Source organism: Anopheles bellator, chromosome 1 (assembly GCF_943735745.2).
Source record: "Anopheles bellator chromosome 1, idAnoBellAS_SP24_06.2, whole genome shotgun sequence".
Taxonomy (NCBI): domain Eukaryota; kingdom Metazoa; phylum Arthropoda; class Insecta; order Diptera; family Culicidae; genus Anopheles; species Anopheles bellator.
The window spans coordinates 32,477,068-32,499,451 of record NC_071285.1 but is presented as its reverse complement, the minus strand read 5'-3'; the positions used below and the strand labels follow the sequence as shown (position 1 = coordinate 32,499,451).

The 22,384-nt window shown below is 39.1% G+C and overlaps 3 protein-coding genes across 6 annotated transcripts in view; 1 reads left to right on the top strand and 2 right to left on the bottom strand.

The window, feature by feature from the left end:
- LOC131215443 (band 7 protein AGAP004871) overlaps window positions 1-2,339 on the bottom strand; it is a 29,170-nt gene extending 26,831 nt beyond the window's left edge. The window contains exons 1-2 of the mRNA XM_058209831.1: window positions 2,168-2,339; window positions 1,998-2,015 (exon numbers count right to left, since the gene is read on the bottom strand). Coding sequence (XP_058065814.1) covers window positions 1,998-2,015; window positions 2,168-2,339 — 190 coding nt within the window. The remainder of the gene's footprint in view (window positions 1-1,997; window positions 2,016-2,167) is intronic.
- A 3,359-nt stretch (window positions 2,340-5,698) lies between these two features.
- Window positions 5,699-10,574, bottom strand: LOC131206448 (tripeptidyl-peptidase 2). Of its 2 annotated transcripts, XM_058198999.1 has the most exons (9): window positions 10,404-10,574; window positions 9,646-10,279; window positions 8,651-9,574; window positions 8,072-8,577; window positions 7,893-7,998; window positions 7,087-7,810; window positions 6,574-6,963; window positions 6,332-6,515; window positions 5,699-6,225 (listed from the first exon to the last, which is right to left on the bottom strand). In XM_058198999.1, the coding sequence occupies exons 1-9, from the start codon at window positions 10,569-10,571 to the stop codon at window positions 6,016-6,018; spliced, it is 3,846 nt and encodes a 1,281-aa protein (XP_058054982.1). In that variant the 5' UTR covers window positions 10,572-10,574; the 3' UTR covers window positions 5,699-6,015. The 2 variants fall into 2 exon arrangements, with proteins under 2 accessions (XP_058054982.1, XP_058054983.1); XM_058199000.1 differs by having other exon boundaries at window positions 6,574-7,810; window positions 9,646-10,275; window positions 10,404-10,457.
- Window positions 10,575-10,984: 410 nt separating this feature from the next.
- LOC131205754 (tumor protein D54) lies at window positions 10,985-21,489 on the top strand. Of its 3 annotated transcripts, XM_058197993.1 has the most exons (8): window positions 13,770-13,837; window positions 14,320-14,342; window positions 14,514-15,455; window positions 18,441-18,562; window positions 18,649-18,809; window positions 19,040-19,099; window positions 20,261-20,423; window positions 20,527-21,489. In XM_058197993.1, the coding sequence occupies exons 3-8, from the start codon at window positions 14,774-14,776 to the stop codon at window positions 20,641-20,643; spliced, it is 1,305 nt and encodes a 434-aa protein (XP_058053976.1). In that variant the 5' UTR covers window positions 13,770-13,837; window positions 14,320-14,342; window positions 14,514-14,773; the 3' UTR covers window positions 20,644-21,489. The 3 variants fall into 3 exon arrangements, with proteins under 3 accessions (XP_058053977.1, XP_058053975.1, XP_058053976.1); XM_058197992.1 differs by lacking the exon at window positions 14,320-14,342 and having other exon boundaries at window positions 13,717-13,787; XM_058197994.1 differs by lacking the exons at window positions 13,770-13,837; window positions 14,320-14,342; window positions 14,514-15,455 and adding an exon at window positions 10,985-11,133.
- Window positions 21,490-22,384: the final 895 nt, after the last annotated feature.

The following is a 22,384-nucleotide window of genomic DNA, read 5'->3' as shown; positions in this document are numbered from 1 at the left end:
TTTGGGAGAAAGAACATCTCAAGAGCCACGTCGGTGTGCTAATAGGCTCAATGGTATGACTTAGTAGAACTTTCGGACAACTCTCGGGAAGAAGAGCGAAAGGAATATAAAAAGCCCTGCAAAGCAGCGACAAAAGAAATAATTGTGAGATCACAAAATCAGAAAATTATTCTACTAAGTGGTAGTACATCAACGAAACAACTTCGTACCCAAGGTCATCTGTTGCCGGGACAACGTTGGAAGTCTGACCAGTGATCAGCCAGAGGTCCCAAATAGCCAAGCAGCCAGAGGATCCATTAGCGGATACAAATGTGCTTTTGCCACCGAGTATCAAAGAGACTCGGAAGGTTATCATTCGACTAAAACATAACGAAACACCAGGCTTCAAGAGGATTGTAGTCGAGCTTGTCAGGAATTGAAGAAAACGCGTAAACACCGAAATTTATCTAAACGTACCAGGAGTCGATGCCTTATGGCTCGGATCTTGGCATCCTCTAAATTTGTTTGTATACAAAAAATCCATTTTGTATATAGATTTTTTCCAATAGGTAACAGGAACAGGAACTTCCGATGGTGGCACCTTCAGCAGCTATACCAAGAACGTCTGTAACCGAAAGTTCGAAGCAGTCACGAGCCTCACCTATCAACGGATCAACGGTTAGCTCTCAAAACGACATAACTGAGGAGATTCGTGGTAGGTAGATCATTTCAAAGTTGGTGTTAAACAGAAGCTTCATAATCTTTGTACTGAGACTGTATACGCATCTAAGACATAGACTCTGTATAATAAATCCTGACGAAATCCTCTTAGGCAACGTGAGACAAGACGCTCAGAATGATGTTGTACAATGTATTGGGTGTGTGAATTAATTAGTTCGGTTTTCATTCAACATTTGTGATCTAACTACAACAACAAAACGTATGACTACTTAATGAAAGTATTGTCCGTCGTTAGGTACAACTTTTTGCCATCTTTTAGGTAGTTCTTCGATTCCGTATCGATAGAACTTCTTATCTTTATCAGCCGTCATTTATAACCAAAGGAAAGAGAGATATTATAAAGCTGGGGCCACACGAAGCGTAAAAGCTAGCGTAAAATAATTTTGTAATGCCAAATCGTTTACGTTTCGTGTGGCAACAAAAATATAAAAATAAAACCTTCGAAAAGCAAAGTTTGGTCGAATGTGAACAGTTTCACTTACAGTTTTCTTCAATTACACGGTCGTGGTGCCACATGAGTTGTTGCCGATAGATAGAACGGTCAATAACGAATATTACTTGCAAATTATGTGCAATTTGCGCGAAGTAATCCGCCACAAACGCGATATCCAAAAATGAAACCCAAATGTCGTGAAATTTTTTGAACAGACCACGTGCATACGAAGTTTAAGATCGCTGCTTGTGTGCGAATTGTTGGCCAAAAACTACAAACTAATGATGCCAAAGTCACCGTATTGACCAAATCTGGTCCCCTATAGCTTTTTCTTGTTTCCAAAACTCAAATTACCGCTTCGTGGTCAATTTATTACGGAGAAGGCAGAAATCGCCGTTGAGACAAAACTCTTTCACGCAAAAAAGCTGTAAAAATTTAACTGAGCTTTAAAAATAGCCGAAATTTTCAACATAAGTGAGTAACATATGTAGCAACATTACGCAACAAAAAATCGAAAATCAAAATAAGCATTTTTTTAAATCACAAATTCCCGGTACTTATTTCACAGAATGTATATAAGATAGAAGACCCCCCATTTTGGGTATATATTATATGTAACAATATTGTGTGGATAATTATATTCCTAAAAAATGTTTCATTTCATAATTTATTCAATAATACCATAAAATATGTACCTAAAAGGGCACATTTGTATATTTAGAGGAGACAAAAATTTTACTACCCTTGTATAACGCGCACCCAGATTTTGGAGCTAAAAAAATTGGGAAAAAGGTGCGCGTTATACACGGAAAAATACGGTAATATTACATAGCCATTTACTCACCGTACTTACGAAGCGTTGCTGATAGATATGAATGAAACACAATGGAAAAATATAATATAATAGAAGAATAGTAGAAAAATTGATAAATAACAAAAATTAATTGCAATATTTAAAGCGCAATATTTTGTCGAAACTTTCAAGAATGCATGCAGGAATTAATGGACACTTACATTGCATGATTTTACTCCTATATTCGTCATCCCCCCGTCGAAAGGACGTGTTGGCACCAATGGTAGCAATACCGTGGTTGTTTGTCGCCCGAGGCGTACCATCACCAGTTCTTGCTCCTCCATCACTGCCATTAACAACTGGAGTACCCATCAGATCCAATGGAACCATCATCGACTGTACCAATGACGTTTTTATTAGAACTGAATATTAACATAAGATACTATCTTTTCTATCTATACTGGTATATATAAAAATGAAGTTCTGTCCGTAAAAAGTTCCGTAAAAATGTTCCTTATGGACCCCGAAACTACTGGATCGATTGACTTGAAACTTGGTATACAGAGATTTTAGGGGCCGGGGAGTGCAATGGCCATGGTAAGAAACACCTCACTCCCCTCTTTCTTTCCCCTCCCTATCAACTAACTGTTATAAACATTAATTACTGTACAAGTTATGAATCGAATTTCATCAAAATTTGCACGATTTTTGACGCTCATCTGAGAAACTATGTGACAAAATTTGACCCTTGTAGGACGAGTCCCCAACAACCCCAATCCTTAAAATACGTTCTAGGGCAATATGGTTATCGTTTCTTAGGTTTTGGTGGTCTCTAAATCGACTAGTTTCACTTAAAAGCCTTCTTCCACCTATCCACCACCCATCATTCCCATTCATCTTGAAGTAGTGTGATGTTGGGGGTAAGTTCGCGTTTAATGTTTTTATTTGTCTTTATTTGTTGTAAAAACAAATAAAGATACGAACCCAGCAAAATGTATTTAAAAAAATGTATAGGTAAATGTTTAGTTGCATACAAAATGTCAAAGTATTCCTTTTTTTACTTCGAATTAGTTGTGTTACGTTTATCGAACAACCGTTTTAGATTATATTTTAGATTTTGCAAAACTATTTGTTAGTTTATTGGTCTGTTATCGGAAACGGAACAGTTTTATTTTATTGCAGCAGCCAAACTAAGACATTGAAGAATTTATCGATTATAAAAATAGTTAATTATTTAGTTTTCTGCTATACCGCTACTACTACTTTCGGTATGGGAGCTTATTTATGACGAGTCACATAGCAATCTACACCGATTTTGTCTTAATAAACAGGTACTATAACATCTGGTTCAGGACCCTTTTGAACATATTCTAGCTGAATGTGGCCGCCTTTCCCAGGTTGATTTTGGTCTCATAACGACCTTAACGACCTCTCTTTCGTTTTTGTTCGTCTATTTTGAGCAAAGGGACATAAATATTTGAAATCCATTTCTCTTGTCACAAGAAAAAACATCAACACCTGCTCCATGAGTAAAAGTAATTGGAAGTGATTCAAATAAAAGTAGCAAGATATATACACAAAATACTCAGCCACTTTTAATTTCTATGCTATCGATACACTACTTCCGATTTTTTTTAGAAAAACTGATTATGATCAATTGATCAATGATCAATGATGATCAATTTGAACCATGCATTGATGTAAAAACCACCACAAGGGGTCCCGAAGACACGGTAAGTTAATGTTGCTCTATGACAAAGCGCCTGGACAACATACAGATACACTAGGGGTCCTGCTACTGCTAAGAAGTCGAAATATGATGTGTTTCGATCTAATCCTTTAGGTCCAAAACTTCGTAGACCTTTGAGTTACTCGCAAAGTTTTCTAAGACCATTCTCAGGGACAGGGTAGGCTTGGTGGGCACCTTTTTAGATGGTGGGACAGCGTCGACGGTGCAGCCATAGCGTCCGGGATGGCAGAATAATCTATTGCAGGCCAAGACCGCTCGGCGGCTGTGATGCCGGAAAGAAAGAAGCACACACTTTGCGTTTGCATAAAAATGTATAATTCGGAACAAAAAGTTTCGACTACCAGTTATCCTGCCGTGCAGCACCCTGATAGGTTGAAGCAACATTAACGATTTTAAGCGGGATACTTTATAACCATATACAAATGTAGCACGCACTATATGACACACTGTGATGCTATGAAAGCCTGAATAGAATGCTACTTAAGTAAGTTTTTAAAAAAATCTTCAGTACAAATTGGCTAATTAACATCTTATTCAGGCTCAAAAATCCTAAAGAACATAAGACCTTCATGAACACCATGAAAAGTATCTTTTTCGACAATGAATTAGATACATTCATTACATACGATCATTATTAATAATGATCTATTCTATGCAACACTAAGTCTTCCAGAGCACTTTTCGATAGATATGACCAATTACATTATTTTGCTAAAACTAGTCACTAACACTTCAGCGGTGTACCAAGCCTGTTAGTTTTTAATGCAAATGATCGAACGTTGTTCTTAGATGCACATAGTTATCGGATCACATTATCTTCCACTAATTACAAATGAAAGAGACTCACCTGCTGATTTGTAATCTAGTTATAGCTTATAGTTATAAGGATAATGCTAAACAACAAAAAGTATTCAGAAAAATTTGTTTTTGGTAGCAGAAACGAAAACACAAACGATGTGAATCAAAACGAAACAAAGTGAAGCGAAGGAACCCTTCTAAGCGACTGACTTCACTTGATGCCCACGGTCCCAATAATCTTCCAGACGTAAGCTACTATCGATAGGACTCTAGCCTGATCCTCACTCGTTTTTGCACAATCCAACCACTACAAATGGGGCATGGGTCGATATAGAAAGCAACTTGGTTTCCTGTAGTTCAGTGAAATGAAATGTTATATGGATACGTACACTAGAAACACAACTCAAGGACGGAAAGAAACCTAGAGTGGTTGGGTGCGGCAATCATAAAAAAGTGGTGAACACTAGTGGTAGAACACTATGTGGGGAAAATTTCTGCTAACGACAGTCCGGACCAAAGAAGTAGGGCTGGAAAGGGAAAGAACACAGACTCAAGTGTTACTAGAGCAGCTGCACTGGCTCCCAGGTACGTGTTAATGTTGAAACACTTACTATTCTGTGTGCTTGGGAATTCTTAGGAAACGTTGCAATGGTATATTGTCTGCCTGGTAACATTATCCTAACATTAGAAAAATTCCTTTTTGTCATTAGCACAAAAGAGAAAGTGACCAACTAGAAGTAAGCTGATCAATACAAGTGGTCGTGACAATAAATAATTTATTCATACCAAATGAGTGAAACTGGTGTACCAAATGGGTGAAAAATGGGGTTTTGTTTGAGTTGGCAAAGTTAAAATGGTTTTCTAGTGATGTCGGTGGTAAATTCACAAGAAAAATATTTTAGCAATATTTTTTCGCAATGTTAAGTCAATGGTAAAAGTTAATTGCCAATGTGTCAAGCAGAGTTCTCAATTTGTTATATTGTTTGATGCGATAGGTAGTTACTATTTACGTTTCCTTCGTTTTAGTGTAAATGTGATAATATAAACGAGATTAGCGTGAGTTAGGTTTGAAATAGTCAAAAATTTGGCCAGAAATTGGAATGACAAGGAAGACAGCACAATAATGCTTTATGATGCAGATTCGAAAGAAAAATTTAAAACTTTGAATCAACATTAACACTGATTTACTACAATTTTTGAAAGGGAATTTTATTGTTTGCCTCACATGCATTTACTTTTCAACTTTTCGCTTGTAACCACTTATTGACTCCTGCTGGGCCAACCCTTTGCAGTAGATTTACTTCCATTTTTTTCTTTATTTTAATTACTCAGGTAATACAAATTTGGCAATCTCCCCCACAGTCCAAAGTCATTAAAGTAAGGCAACGAAAACAGTGAAAGAACGTTGATTGTATCCAACTCAATAAAAATAAAGTATTATTTTTTCTACAAACGTGTCTTGCAAGGCATCGAGCAATGGTTTACTGCAACACAGTAATACGCACAAAATCTCTTCTCTTCTTAGAACGGACGATATCCCTGAGGGTGGGACGAAACAATTATTTTCGACAGCAGCTTGCTGACGTGATTCCACTTCTTACAGTTGACCACAGCTAGTGTTTCCTCCAGGACATCGCGACTTAGTTTCTCTTCGTACAATTTGTGCAAATACTTGAGCATACGTCCGTGATGTTTCATGTAAAATGCATGCCAGACTGATAACAGTAACACCTGGAGAACAAAGAGAAAGAAAGCTCATATAGATTGTGCATTAGAGAAGACGATTATCGCGAGTTTGCTAACTTCAAACCCTTTTTCAATCGTTAACCTTAGTTACCTTCGAATCGATGTATTCAATAAACTTGCCAACGTCACCATACAATTGTTCCAATTCTTCTTCGTAGTTTGGTTGGCTAGGATCTTGCGCATCGAAAAGTTTTTGTATCTCATTAAGTTTACAAAGGGCTATGAACTTTCTTTGACACGCATCCAGAAGAAGTTGCTTTTGTTTATCCATTTGTCTGAAACAATTATGAAATCATGTAGAAACCGATACGTCCCAACTAAACACAAACTTACATCTTAATTTTCGACGCATTATGGCGATTGTCGACCTTAATACCGTAGTATGCCAGTAAAGCGTTCTGATCGATCCCCTTCAGAACGAGGCCGCTCAATTGGATGATATGCAATAGTTTAACCTTTAGGACGGTCGCCGCGGCCTGATCGCTTGGATCCAACGAACCTTTGAATGCGTGTGGAAGGTTAGGCATTTTTTCACCTCCCTCAATACTGTCCACCATCGCCAAATGAGCAGGTAGGTGGTCCGGATTTTCTTTTAGCACGGTTCGGTATAAATTGTTCGCATTCTCATCATCCATTTTCGATATAAGACCCGTTTGAAAGTCGCGCAAACCTTCACAGTATTCATCCCACCTTGTTTTGTTTTCTTTAGGTCCACCAGCCCCACTATCGCTTGAAGTAGCGTTTGTAGAGTTTCCGTTGCTAGTTGATGGGGAGGCAGTGATGGAAATGTTGGTTCCGTTGGGTGTTGCGGCATTACCTCCAACTACACCTCCTACAGAGCTCACATTTTTCTTTTGTGGCTGACCTTCAATAAGCAAGTACCGAAAATTGTGCGAAACACACTTCTTAACAAACTCTTCTTTGGCGTAGAGAATATGACCCTCAAGCCATGAACAATACGGTGGAATTGAAGCTTTTTGGAGCTTTTCACTGCTTATAGGCGCGAGGTAAATAGGACGACAGACACCGGTCGGTAGTAAATAATTAGTGAGTTTTTTACCACCGGACAGCACCTGATTATATGATTTGTACACGTCGACCGACAAGTTGTTAGGCAACTTAAAATTGACCACAATGTTTGCTTCGTTGAGCTTTTCTAACAGCTCGCGTTTCTCGTGACGCAACTGAAGGCGAACTGTGTAGTCGCCTTTTACAAGTTTTTCGTACTTTTCGTTGGAATACGCATCTCCACAACGGACCATTTGTTTGTTTGCATCGAACACCATCCAGAACTGAGATTCAAATTCGCTCTCGTACAGAATGTTGCTGAAAAGAGGTGTGTAAAGCGCAACTTCATAGTTCTTAGCCAAGTGCAGATGATACGAGAGCACATTTTGGTAGATTTGACGTGCAGGATAGATAACATCACGGCTGGTCAAAGGCATTACTTTTGATTCGATCGGCTTCAGTACCATAGCGGCCGTTTTTAGTGAAACGATCGGTTGCACTTCTTCACTGACCAAGGCTGTCAGATCAATACGGTGAATGCCACCTGCACTGTGCATAATAGCTAAAGAGAGGAACAAAAATCGCAAAAATATCAATTAATACACAACTCCATCTGTTTGTCACAAAAACTGCTAATCTCTTACATCCATTTAGGGGACTAATGCCATGGAACTTCACTGAATACCGTAACAGCAGGCGTCCAAAGTTTGACCAATACTTCGCAATGCACACTTCTAAAATGTGATCTTCCTGAATATAATGGAATGATGTGGATAGTGATAACTGATTGTTTACTAGAAATAAATAATGCATATAGGCTTACCACAACTTTCACCGGTTGAATAGTAGGCGCCATTCCGTTAACCGGTAGAATTTTTTGCAATTCCATCGCTTTGCAATACTTCTGAGGGAGCACTTGCAACGTGTGGAGAAAGAATTTGCCCCCCACGGCGTCACTCGGATCAGCCGAAATCATTTCAACAATGGCCCACGTAGCGTATTTCGGTACAAGCAGAAATTCTCGGATGATAGTGTTCGGTCTGCATTCGAGGGGCGGATCACGACGCACGAATTCATTGGTTTTCGGGTCTACTACGTGCGGTTGCACAACGGTCACAGGGATTTCAAAAAGCACGCCTTTCTCCGGACAGGTTGAATCATATGCTTTCACACTTGCTCTATAAACACCGGGTGCAAGGCCTGTTGGGTCCACCTTTACCACAATCTTTCGGGCTGAGTAACAAAGATCAAGATAGTTACCACAGTTAATCCACGGTTCAGTTGGAATCAACGTAAACCGTATATTGAAATTGATCTTATCTCTTGGTTCTGCAAATAGATTAGAAAGATCATCTTAAAATTGAGTGACACGACGACGTTAACAAGGCCAAAATGTACTTACCAGCAAATTTTTCATTGAAAAAGATTGGTTCAATGTTCACAGAATATTCCTCCACCTTCGTTAGAACACCGTGTCGCAGGTGGATACCTTTCGCGTTGCTATTACCAACTGTAACTGCAAAACGAATCTTGTTCTCCAATAATTCACAGTACGTTGTTAAATGATCAAATGCTTTTTCTACGTTCAACAAGCCATTGCCTTGAGCAAATTTGTCCACGTAGTCGAGTTTGGTAGCTGTATTCCAAAGCGCCCGTTTGATGCTGAACGCGGTATAAGGAACCGATTTTTGCTTCAACCCCGAAATTAACAACCCAACTGCTCCGGCAACATGTGGGGCGGACATGCTGGTTCCATTCATGAGTTGTGCTTTACACATTGTAAACTGAGGAACAGAGGCAATCGCAGCCCCTGGAGCACAAATTGTCACTCCAAACCCACCATCGATGCAGGGGTCACGGGAAGACCACGTGTACACGTTGCCAGGCAGTTTTTGGTGCAGCGTGTATTCGGCTTCCATCATTTCGGGAGAAAAGTACGCTCCAACACCGACACAGCTTGGTTGGCTTATGTCAGGGGGTGTTCCAATGGTACAGAGGGCTGGCCCATGATTGCCGACCGAAGATACCCAAACCACACCGTAACGGTTCACCAGTTCAGTCATCAGCTCTCCTACACGGCCCGAGTTCGACCAATGTCCATGCTCTCCGTAGCTCATGTTTATCACATCAACCCGACGGCCCGCTTCGCATAGTTCGGCCACTTTGATTATTGCTCGCACCAAGGCAGTACCGGTTTCCATCGTTTCCAATCGTCCATCGCCAATCGTCAACGAAATGATGCGAGCTGCCGGCGCGACTCCGTTTAACTCGGGATTATCAGGATGATATCCACTAGCAATTGACGCAACATGAGTCCCGTGACTTGCTGCAAACATGAAAATAACAAACATAAGCAATCGTCACCTTTTCTGCCGTGTAGAAAAGGCCACCACTTACAGCAAACACCAACGATCTCCAGAACATTGCCCTTGTCGTGAACATTGATCGAAATCGAGAGGTAATCATCCAGGTTGACCATCTGGTGAGATTGGCTATACTCAAGAACGTGTATTGCATTTTCCAAATCACCTCTCTCGGTTGTATCGATCACAGCCATCCAGCCTTCTTTTGTAGGAAACAGCACGCAATCATATGACGTTTTGAAGTCAATAAATTTTTTCTCGCATGCACTCAAAAACTCCATCGTGCATTCCAGATTCTCCTTCATCAGCTTTTCCTTCCCACTGAGAGCGGTTGGCGAGGGGTTCGCGGCATCAAATTCGGTTAACTCGCGGCAAGCAGCACTATATGCCGTTTTATGCGGATCGTCCCACGTTTTCACTTTCAGATCGTTCATGATGCGTTCGCGAATACGAGACGGACATAGATCGTGCATACTCTTCAGACCAACTCGAAACTCCATTCCAGCCACGTTTTTCGCCATCATAGTCGAAGACAATTTAAGTGTTCGGCCTGACAATCCTTGCAGCGTCCCGTCTTCGCCGGCGGTCACCTCTTTGCTCATATCCACATCGCCACACCCGGAACAGTCGTACCGCTCGATTACCTTTACGCCACCTCCAGGAACTTGCTGCGGACAAGGTTGTGGATAACATTGGAAAACAAGAAGCGAATGACGTAAATCCATTGTTGGAATCGGGAATGTTCCCAGATATCAACGCATAATCTACAGCGAATCAACCGCATTTTATCACCTCTAATCCTTTTGCCATGGGATCAACGCCAGAGTCGAGAATCGCAATTGTTACATCTCTTCCGTCGTACTGCGGGTACTTGCGGAGAAAGTTGAGCACCCCGGTTTCGTGCTTCGGCACTAGCGACGTTACGGGAAACTTTACCTCAACAAAACTTTCCATTTCCATTCGTATGAACCAGCACTTTTTAACCAGCACAATCGTCAAGCGCTTCTTTCACTATTTGTCTTCGCCGTTGCCTACAATGACACACACTGACGTTTGCTCTGCTGAAATCTGCTGAAAACATTGCTGAATCGACCCTGCAATCGAAAACATTGAAAAGTTGCTGAACCCTGTCATCTGTCAAAAAGGTTTAAAAAGAGAAGGAAACATAGAAAAATAGAAATTTTGACTATCGCTAGTAGTTTGGGTGAATAAAGAAGCCGAATAGATTGTTTTTCGTGAATAAGTCAAGTAATTTTCTTGGCGAACCGTTAACCGTTCACTTGGATGGCGCACAAAGGCTGACAGTTGAACCCTGCCAAACGTCAGTGTTTTTTCAACATCGAATGCATACGTCATACGTCAAAAAATGTGCATCATTCAATACGTGTTGTGCGGTGATTCTGTATTTAGTCAGGCTTTTGAACATTTCATTACTCTAACTCGCAATCGATTTGCCCCTACAGAATAGAAGCATTTTGATAACATATATATATATATATCGAAACAATGGAAGAATCATCATGTAAGTACAGCACAATAGTATAGTTTACTGTTCACCTACGTGCGCAAAGATGCCGGCAAACCTACATCTAGAAAAAACCATGAGTTAAATTTTCGATGGTTTTGAAAAATTGTGTCCAATGATTATAGTAGAGTTGAAGGCACAACCACAAGGTACGGGGAAGTGCTTGTTATTTTCTCTAACGAAATCCGGTATGCCGCCGACCACAAATCTCTTTCACTTGCAATGGTGTATGGATACGAATCGCATTAATTTACGGTTCATTGATACGAACACGTACTGGGATGCGAATTAGAGCACGAAATTAAGATTCTTAAGTTTTGGTCGAATTAACTGACCCCCTTGCCTGTGTTGAAACTATTCCCGAGAAGCATCCTCTTTTCTTCGAGTTTTTATGTTTGTATGGTGTTTTTCTTATCTTTCATTAGTAATCATTAACAAAATTGCACAAGCTAACAATTGTTTTACTTGATGCATACTCTTTGGTGAACCCAAACAACGAGTTTTGGAGATCAAAAATGTGTTGTTTGTTCAGTTCGCTTTCTATTCGCTTGTTAATCGAATACAAACACAAAACAGAATGACAACTAAAAATGTCACAATGAGAATGAATGATTCGCAATGATTCTCTATGATTTTATTACCGATGAAACAATGTATTAGAAGTTATGTGTAGTGATGTGGCTCATGCAAAGTTTTTTCTGTTGTTGTCTGTTGTCTTCCCTTTCACAAACATTGCATCGCGACCATAAACTCGAATCATCTATGCTGTGGTTACAGTGCAAATGCACTTGAACGAATGTGCAATTAGGAAAGGCAAACGAAAGTGCGTAAAACTAAACAGCAGACAACTAAATACGCCGAAACCTCGGCAATTTTCATATCCAATACTGTCAATTGCCGCATCTTGCCCACATGATTGTCAGGCGATACCTAATCAGGGATGCTCTGTTAAATAACACAACGACAACGTCACTCGGTGTACCTGCACAACTGCACAACTATCTAGCGGAGCTTAATTTTTTGTATGGAGTTTATTATTATTAGTGGACAGACAAAGACGTGTGAAGCAACAAGTTTTGCACTCAAGTTGAGATATGCATCGTTCGAACTGATGATTTTCACTGACACCGGTTAAACAGATCAGCGAGACGGAAGATCTTCGAACGATCCACGGATGTATAGATTTGATAATGAAATTCTAACAGCCATCGCGATGCGGTTGTGTTTTTTTATAGCGGACATCATTTGTTGTGTGTTTTTATCGCTGAACAATATGTAGGAAAGATGCGATGCGATGGTTTAGTAGGCAACTGGGTTTATTATACAAGTCCGTGGTTTGCGGATGAAAATACGAACTAGCTATCTTTGTCCATTAACAATGCATTTATCTTATCAAGACTAGTCTTGTTCTTCGTGTCCGGAACTACAACCGTTGTATATGTATCCTGTTCTGTACATGAGGCTGCGTCCATCATTCGCGAAAGAGCGTCGCTGTCCACCAATCACGTTATACAGTCCATTATCGCATCATTTTTGTGCAATCACACCATTAGAATCGGACATTAGAAAAGACAAATCCTTTGGAAAGTGTCCATAGAGCGAAGCACGGCATAAGAAAGCTTTGCAGACTGGTTCGGAAAGCTTAACGGAACGGTCTGGAACGGAAAGCTTAGGACAGCTATGGTGCTCATGTCTCGACCAGTCCACCGGAGCCTGGCGAGGCGTATACGGATATACGTGCGCGACAGTTTGCTGTTGTACCCGCTCTTCCATCGTCCCTCCACACATACTGGGCCAAACATCAATCTGAGCATCTTCGGGCGACTATTAAGGTATCGTCAGCTTTGGACAGCATGTCAGATGTGTATTTTGGCTGTTGGTTCTTGTTCTCGTTGATCTGCAGACTACGAATAAGCGAGGCTTGTCTGATTCTCATGTATGCCTTAGCTTCATCGTCCATAATGTCTATCTCTTCAGCCTCGGTCCCTGATGTTGATATATTACTGATGATATGTCGAATCTTGGGCAGGAGTCGGGCTAGACCATTCAATTGGTATAATCCTTTTGTGTTATCGAAGGGATTTTCCATCCAACTTCACCTTGCTTCTTATATTGGTTATGATCATTCTCGCGAGTCTTACTAGTTTGGTACGATGGTTTGGTCTTTTGAAAAACGATTGTTCGTGTGTGTGTAAAATTGGGATTTCTTGAAAGAAAACACGTGTATTACATTAAAATGAGAAAACTCTACCCTATTTAAATGATTAAAATAGTGCATCACGGCAAATTTCATTGTCGGGCGCAAATGCAGCAATACACTGACAAAGCATCGTGTGTTAAATACACAAAATTGCCATTAGTTTAACAAATCTTATTTTAAATTTACACCATTCCAATACTATGTAGACGCATCTCTGTGGTCACTACTCATGTTACCGCAATGTGATTTTCTTGCTCTTTTTCACGTATGTACACTGCCCCAGCTAGGGCTCTCGATTGTTACGCCAACTACCATCACTAAATTGTACGTTCCATTCACTCGCTTGTTGCGATGTTGATCTGTCTCAGTTCTCATTCGTACTCGGCCGCGGTCGGACACTGTTAATAAGTTTGCTGGTGTTCGCGTGTTAACGGATTCTCGTAAATAACGGGTAATCGTACCCTACGACCACAGCCTGCACGCATTTTTCCACTGAAATTCGTAATGCGCTCTAAATTGGTTTATGTGTCAATCGCTTCCACTGTCTTGTTATTGAGGTATGAACTGTCTCACAGAACTCTTAGGCAATGATTAGTGGTTTGATAGATAGTTTGTTTGTTATGCTTTGGTTCATTTTAAGGGCAAAGTGTGCACTTTCTCTGGTCTACTATAAATACTTCGGTAACATTTAGTCAACATATGAACATGGGCTTGAAGTAGTGGAGGACTGATGCCTTTTTCATGAGCATGAGCTACAAAACACAGAAGATGGCAAAATAATGGACTAAACTAATCGCTAATTACAAGTCGGTCGCAGGAAACTTTTTTTTTTAGTTATTAGGCAACATGGTGGAATATTCGAACTACCGTTACAAAATATGGAAATGTTAGGTTTTATACAAGAGAGGCACACACAGTTATTATTGTCCTTGATGCTTCATCCTACGTGTTCAGGACCTATTGTTTTCTGTTTTACTTTGCAGGAATAGATTTAAATCATGATGGTGTGAGTGTTAAAGTAAATCAATTTTGAGGAGTTGCTCTTTCATATGATCAGAACGTCGTGTAGCTGTGTAGCTTTATAGCGGTATGACGCAATGATCGTTTGTAAGATCGCTTATATTTCTGTCGAATGTACAATTTTGTGTTTATTATTGTGTTTCTATGACGCCAGCAGAAATCGTGTTGAAGGTCAATTTGGATTAATTCACCGCAGCAATTGTTTAAAGAAGTTTGATAACACACACAGGAGCATGTACCTAATCGTCTTATAAAAAAGTAAAGTAGTTAATCTATAATACAAATGACTCTGACGTTGACTGTGCGAACGAAAGACTCTAGATCGCTCAATCGATGTGTTATACCTGCTGCTATATGTATGTATGTTTGCATTTAGTCCGGTCCACAAAGACCCGGCCATCGTGGCGTGATTTGTGAATGTGGGATCCAAGCTTTTCCGGCTGGAACAAACAGGAAGAGCGGGAAACTGAAACTTCGCCACCCCATGACCCTCATAAAATGCGTGTTGAAGAGGACGATCTGCCGAGCCTCGAGTTTATTGAAGACCCCTACATTCCGAAGCTCGATCCAAGTTGTATCACGCCTTCACTGGATGATGTTACTGAATTAGATGACGCGTCATTGCATGACGATGAAGGGCTCATCGATCAGGAGGAACAGCAATGGTCGGACGAGACAGAACTCTACCTGCGCTCATTGACGCTGGATGAAATTTTGGGCATCTCTTCGAATAACGAAGACGTCGAACTTGCGCCAAATGTTGAGCTACAAACTGTTGAGGCTGAGTTCAGTCCAGTTATGGTATGCAACACACTGAACTCAGACGATAAAAACAGCAAACTAAGATCCTCAGTTGCCACCGGTCAGCAAGTTGATTGCGAGCCAACTTCCGGAACTGCAGAAAGAGGTGTAGAGAAAAATTTTCTTACCAGCAAGTTCTTGTTGAGCAGAGTTACAAACAGACGCATTCAGACACTGTTCAACCGACGCAATATTCGGGACGTTCGGGTCACGTTCATCGACTTCTCGAAGCCATACTTGGCACGCATCTCTAGTGGTGAGAATTATAAAAGCTTTCTCAGCATTGGCAGTATAGCAGGTGAGCAACCGTATCTTTGTAGGAATAAATTCAATAGTATCGATATAGGTTTAGCTTCTCTGTTATTTGTTTTATCGTCTATCTTGCGATGCTATCTAAAGGGCAGCATTGAAGACAAACAAAAACGAAAATATGGACATTTTTAAGTTGTGTGTGTTGTTCGTTAGAAGAAACCTTTCAAATAGTACTTGGCTGACGTCGATAGTCGCGGTGTAGTTACGACACTTCGCGAAAAATGTCCATAGAATATGAAATAAAAAATTAACTTGGAAACCCTAGAAGACCGAATTTCTTTTTCTGTGACTTTTTTCCACCTGCGCTAGGGAGTTGTGATAAAAGAAAAAAATATGTAAAAATTACATATCAACCCGAAAGCGCCTCTCATAAGCGCGTTACGAAAAGCCGATCGTCGTGTAACGGTAAAGCTTTCGCAACAGAACCGACCACATCGCGCCCGTACATCAGTATAAAATTTTGTGTGTGTTGGGCGTTTTTTTGCTTTTCTGTGGCTTCCATCTTCTTTCGCTATTCTAAAATGAACTGGAATAACTGTTCTATAGAAAAACGACTCGATAGCCGAGCTGGGCTACTGTACAATACACCGAGTGAGGTTGCGCTAATCGTGTTTCAACGACACACTAGGCTGTTCAATAAGTTCGTAGTCTCGATAAGAAAAATACATTTTTACGGTTTGAAATACACTTTAATATGCAGTATGGTCTTCCTGAACACCAATACACTTGTTCCAAGGAGACTCCAATTTATAAATTCGATGGATTGATCCGATTTCGATGGACGGTGACAATTAGTCAATGCGACAAAAATTATTCGTGGATTTTTTTTCCATTTTCAAAATGCTCTTGTGACAGGATGTATACATTGCCCTGATGAAAGAATATGTTTTCTTATTCATACCGGGTTTGTTTTCACGAATTTTCACTTTCAGTAAGTCTAAAAGGCTACCACAATAATCAAAATTGATTGTTTTGTAAGTAACCCTAATAAAATTTCATTCCAAAACGACTGATGCTAACACCTTCGCGGTCGATTTCTGGACACGAACTCGTTTCGGAGCTGAAGAACAGCGTTCACACCACTCTTTAGTTTCTTGTTTTAACTCAAGATCATGGTGATAGACCTCAGTCTCATGCATTGGATGCACAAAATGCACTTTATCCTTTCGAAAAAGCTCTAAATTTTGCCGGTAAAGTTGCATTTGAATGCATTTTTGTACGCCTTGTACTAAATCTTTGTCAGTCATTCGACGATTTTCCAATATGATATCCTGCATTGTTTCTACGATTTCAGGAGTTGTTTGTTTTTTTGTCTTTTTTAACGTGAATCATCTTCGAGACTTGTAAAAATTAAATCTAAAAACCCCCTTTTAATGTTCGAATGGAAGGCTTGGAGTTCTCATACACTTTCAACATTCGTTCATAATTTTTCTAACTCATTTCTCATATTCTCTCTTCGACATATGCTCAGGGAAGGAGAGCATCAGAAGGTTTTTTCTCGTGTTTGGAACAACAAAAGAAATACAGTTTTTTAAACTTTTGGTTGGTTTTTGCTTTGTACAGTGTTTTAAAACGTTCACTTTAAAACTATTTTCATAAACTGTTCTATCAATTGTAAAAAAACACCCAGAGAAACTATAAGGCTGGCTAAAAGTAATACATTATTTTTGGGTGAACTTCAAAACTTAATTTCAAGATGTTTCCGTTTGTCCGATTTAGGTCAAATATGCTCCGTTTTTTTTTTTGAAAATTTGTTTGCTTTTTAAAGGTATTAAGGGTTTGAATTACTTCTTGCCATTTTTATTCGACATATACACATCATAACCTTTGTGCAGTGAATATTTGGCTTTGGTTGTGATGGACCTGGTTCAGTAGGTTGTATCCAGGGCTTTTTGCGTCTAGGATAAGGATTGTAATAACTCACCAGTGACGATGCGGTACAAGAACACCTTTCTTTTCTGCTGTGCAAGCAGAAATTTGCAAATGCTTTTCCTTCTTTTAATGTCTCGTTTTTTTAAATTGATGTGGAACCCATAAGACATTTTTCGAATCATTCCCATGGTACTCAGGCGATGGGAAACTGTCGTGTGGTCACTTCGTAAAATTTCTGTTTTTTTTTGCGTCTAACATGCATTAACATCGAGCAATGCTGCCAATTTTTCATCATCAATCTTTCATTTTTTAGGTCGTTCTTGGTCTTGCAAGTCAAAATCACCACTTTAAAGCCGCGCAAATAACATTTGACACGTTCTGTCAGCAAGAGCAAGTTCACCATAAACATCCATTAACATATGATGACTATTGATAGCCGTTGTTTTCGTATTGAAGTTATGAAGAAGTACTCTCCGCCAAAACACTTTAGCCAAGTGGCATTATTTAGCAAAAATGCCATGAATGACTACATTCATTATAAAATTCATTCTGGTCTGCATTACAAGCTACGTCCTGACTAGCTACCTTATAATATCACATGATACCAGCTGCCAGATTTTAAAGTCGTGATCAAGGGTTGAAATTGAGTAAAAAATTATTAATGCCCTCTATCAATGAGTTAAATTCATTTTCGTCTACAAGCCGGTGTCCTTCTGGTCGTCGTCTTATTGCCCTGTTACCGATTTAGAAACCGTGTACAAAATTATGAAATTAGGACTAAATTTAGTCTAAATTTCATGAATGGCTTAGGCAAGTAAATCTATCCTGGTCTACACTGCAAGCTACCTCCTGCTCATCCTGGTGACATATTGCGATCACAGAGCGAACTTTTTGACACATTTGAATAACAATCAGAACGCATCATTCAACAAATCAAAAAGACGTACAGAAGTTCTTCCGTTCTGATTTAACCAATCAGATGGCAGCTTTTTCGAATAATACTACAGAGTGTAGTGGAATGAATAGACTATAGCCGATCGTCGAAGGAAACTAATGTTGCGCTAATGTTGGTTTATATTTGGTGTTTTCAATATTTCAGACAATCCCACTAAGCTGTCTGATGCTTCTCCCATCGGATCCATCAGCTCTGCTGAAATTGCAAATGAGTTTTCCGGACTTTCGACCGAAGAACAAACGGCACAACGCGATGAGTGGAGTCAGGTATTAAATTACAATTGTGCCGCAAGTTTTTTACTGGCAGAAAGCTTGTTATTCGTGGCACTAATCACTATCGTTGCAAATTTCAGGAATTGTCCCGTGTTGAAGAGGAAATTACAACACTTCGAACGGTTTTACAATCGAAAATGCGTCATGCAAGCGAACTGAAAAGGAAACTTGGCATTACGGTATGGAAAGAAATCACGGACGACGTCAGTCAGGGAATTAAAAATGTGAAAGAAAGCAATGTGTAAGTATTTAAGAAACACAAAAATCTGATTAGCTGTGTTGTTAATGCTACACAGTTAAACGGCAACTACTTTTCACTTATTTAATTAAATAACTTTTTAGTATCTGTTGCCGTAATTTTTTTTGTTATGTTTGTTTATTGATTATTTGAATCTTAGAATAACTGACTCGGCCGGATTTATATAATATGTTTGTTTATGATTTCCATTATTTTTCTTTTCCCTTTTTAAGTTATCAAAGTGTCGAAACGAAGGTTGGAGAAATAACGACTGTCGTGACAAATGCCCCAATGTAAGTAACGGGTTAAAATCCTCAACGATTCGTGGTAATTTGTTCGATGGAAATAAATTTCCCACGATTGCTCATCGTAGCATATATGTTAATATACTGATGTTCGAATACTCTTGAGTTTTCGCTCTAAGAAAATCGAAGAAGCTATAATCTCATTAGAACGTCTATATCAAAATGTCTCAAAAATGTTTCGTTTTGCTTGGGTTGAAATCTTTTCTGATTCAACCAGACAGGTCAGTTATGTAATATTATGTTGTAGTGTGATTTAAACAACAATAAGAACAGGATACCATTGTTATTTATTGGGTGACTCCTTTTCTAATGTGTTATATAATTCATATGTTACTGTTCTTTTTCATATTTCAGTATCATATATTATATTATTTCTTGTGTTGATGTTGCTTTGTCTAATAATACTTCCTTTACCAATCATCAATTTTGAAAAATGTAGATTCAATATTTCCTGCCGATTTGTCTTTTCATTCATATCTTACATATAAAAATAGGATAGTTAAAAGGTAAGTATAATTCTATTCAAAGGTTTTTCAAAACTATTAAATGTTTCTTATATGATGTATAAAGGCCGCTGTGTCCAATGCTTATCGAGCTTTTATATTATTCTTCGTATTATTATTAATTATTAGTAACCGCTGTTCGCCGTCAGGCTTAACACGGAATCTTAACACTAAAGTATTTAAAATAAAAAAGCTTACGTGTAATAGAGGAGGAGAGCTTACATGTAACAGAGTGAAGGTACAGAAGGATTTTTTTTTCTTTTGTATTATAGAGGCTATGAGCTATAGTGGCCTAACATTCGTCTCTTAAAAGGTGCAGAAGGATGAAAGATGAAAGATGCAAAGAAACTATGTTACACAAAGTCATTTTCGAGATTTGACTACATTTCCTTTTTCTTGTTATCCGGCTTCAACCGTCGAGCGGTATTAGCCTGCAGCAGAGATAATATTAATTCTGTTGCTTCCTAGAAAAATGTGTTTTTAGGGGCTTTGTTTATTAGCCCTGTTCCAACATTTCTTGACTACATTCTACCCTTCTTAATACTAGGTTTACCACACCAGTCATTTTGAGTGCTTTTTGGTCAAAATAGAATTGAAATAACTATTTTAATTTTACAACTTTTTTAATTTCAAATTCTCTCAACAGCTACCAGAAAACCGAAAGCGCTATCAAAACGACGGCCGGCAAGACGACATCTGTTATCGGTGGTATCGCTGGAAAGATGACTCAGAAATTGACTGAAATGAAACAGTCAGATTCATTTAGATCGTTCGAGGAGCGTGTTGGGTCGGCATATGAAAATGTCAGAGTAAGTTTCAGGATTGATATAAATTGCCTTCTGCTTTCTAGTGTGAGAGAATATAACTTGTTTTTTCTTTCTTTCTTCTTGTTACAATGTTCTTGGTAAGCAGTCCAAAGTGTCCTCTCGTTCAAGCTCGGTACAAAGTTTATCCGATCTACAAACCGATGAGCGTCGTAGTTCCGTAACTACGCCAACGGCTATTCCGGAGGATAAACCCATTCCTTAAACTGAACGTATCTCTAAAAGGTCCACGATTTACAAGCCTGGTTCGCTTCGTCGTCTATCGAAACAGTTTGCTTAGTTTATTTCAGAAAATATGTATTCTATATACGTTTAAAATAATTCGGCGTCGTGATTTATTACAACACATGTTTGCTAATTCAAATTGTGTATGCTATTGCAGCAGTTAGCTAAAAACAAACATACCATCATGTACAGCTATGTATCATTCTTCTGTAATTTGATGACTGTTTGATGACTGTGTGCAATTGTAATCGAACCAATTTCCGTATGAAGCAACCATGGCAGCCTCTTCGCCTTCTGTTAACGTCGCCTATACCGCCTCAGGAGCGTCTGTTTGTAAACCCATCGTCGTTGTTAACATAAAACTAAATTATAAAGGGCAACACAAAATAAAATCGGCTTGGTCAATGCAGTTATTCTGATCGGCCTTTCATATTACGAAGTTCTCTGTCTTTTTACTATAAGAAGGTAAAGACATACCTTACAAGACCTTAGGCAATTGTCAAAAGCGTTGTGCGATAAAGACAAAAAATCCTTTTTCTTGCGTTAGCATCAATTTATCTGAAATATGCACTCTTTGCCGGTCGCTGTTACACCAATCTCCAAGTGAATATATTTTCAAAGAAATTTTATACAAATAGAAGAATAAATCCCTGATCATCTCCACAATAAATACCCCACATAAAGAATAGCATTCTTAAGATTAAGAATTAACATTAATAAATAATTTCTTTATAGTCTTTCGGTCATACTTGTCGTACATGTAAGATTGAAAAGAAAATGAAAACAATATGTTCATGCAATAAAAATATTTAACGTGAACGCTGCTATAACAGATGAATTTGGTGCTCTTATCATCTCTTATCTTATTATATTCTTTTAGAAAGGTATGACAACAGCAAAAGAAATGTGTCGCAATTGTCGCTAAATCGATTGGATCTTTAATTATTGAAAATTAAAATATATTTGAGAAATTTAGAAAAAACGCACTTATCATTTACCACCTTTTCATCGACTTCAATGCCGCAAAGACAGCATAGTCAAAGTATGAGTACTTGTTATCTTGCATGAGACCATGACTAGTTTTGGTATACCGACCAAACTTACCAGACTTGCGAAAAGGACCAGGCAAAAGAAGTGGCCAAAATTTGTAGTCAACAATATACTCAATTATGTTTGTTTGCCTACACAATTGTTTTTCGACCAATACTCGTTTACAAGCAACTGCGGTACCCGGCCAGAAACATTTTTGCTCCGTGTAAACGTGTTACCGTTTCAAACGTTGTTCGAGCGATATATCAGCGACAAACTGCGATACGATGACGAAAATCGTTGATGATCTTGATCGGTACATTATTATGAATGTACCAAATTGGACAAGAACAATGCACGGTGGAACAAAAAAATAACTGAGAAGACCCCATGTAATTTAATGAAAAAAATCAATAATAATACCGGAGGACTGTAGAAGGCACCTGTTGAGCGCGATCGCGTGGTCCAAAATGTTTTTAGCACGGTTTGGTAAATTTAAATTCTTTATTTCCTCAGCCGATTGCTAAAACATTACTAGCTTTGGCCAATCTCTAATCGCGACTGGCTAGGTTTCGCTTCGCTTTTCGCGTCGATCGCTCCCTCGGTCGTCGACCCGCTCTCCCGGTCAACACTCGACCTTCGGCGCTCGATCGATCGGTCCACACTCGATCTTCGGCGCTCGATCGATAACG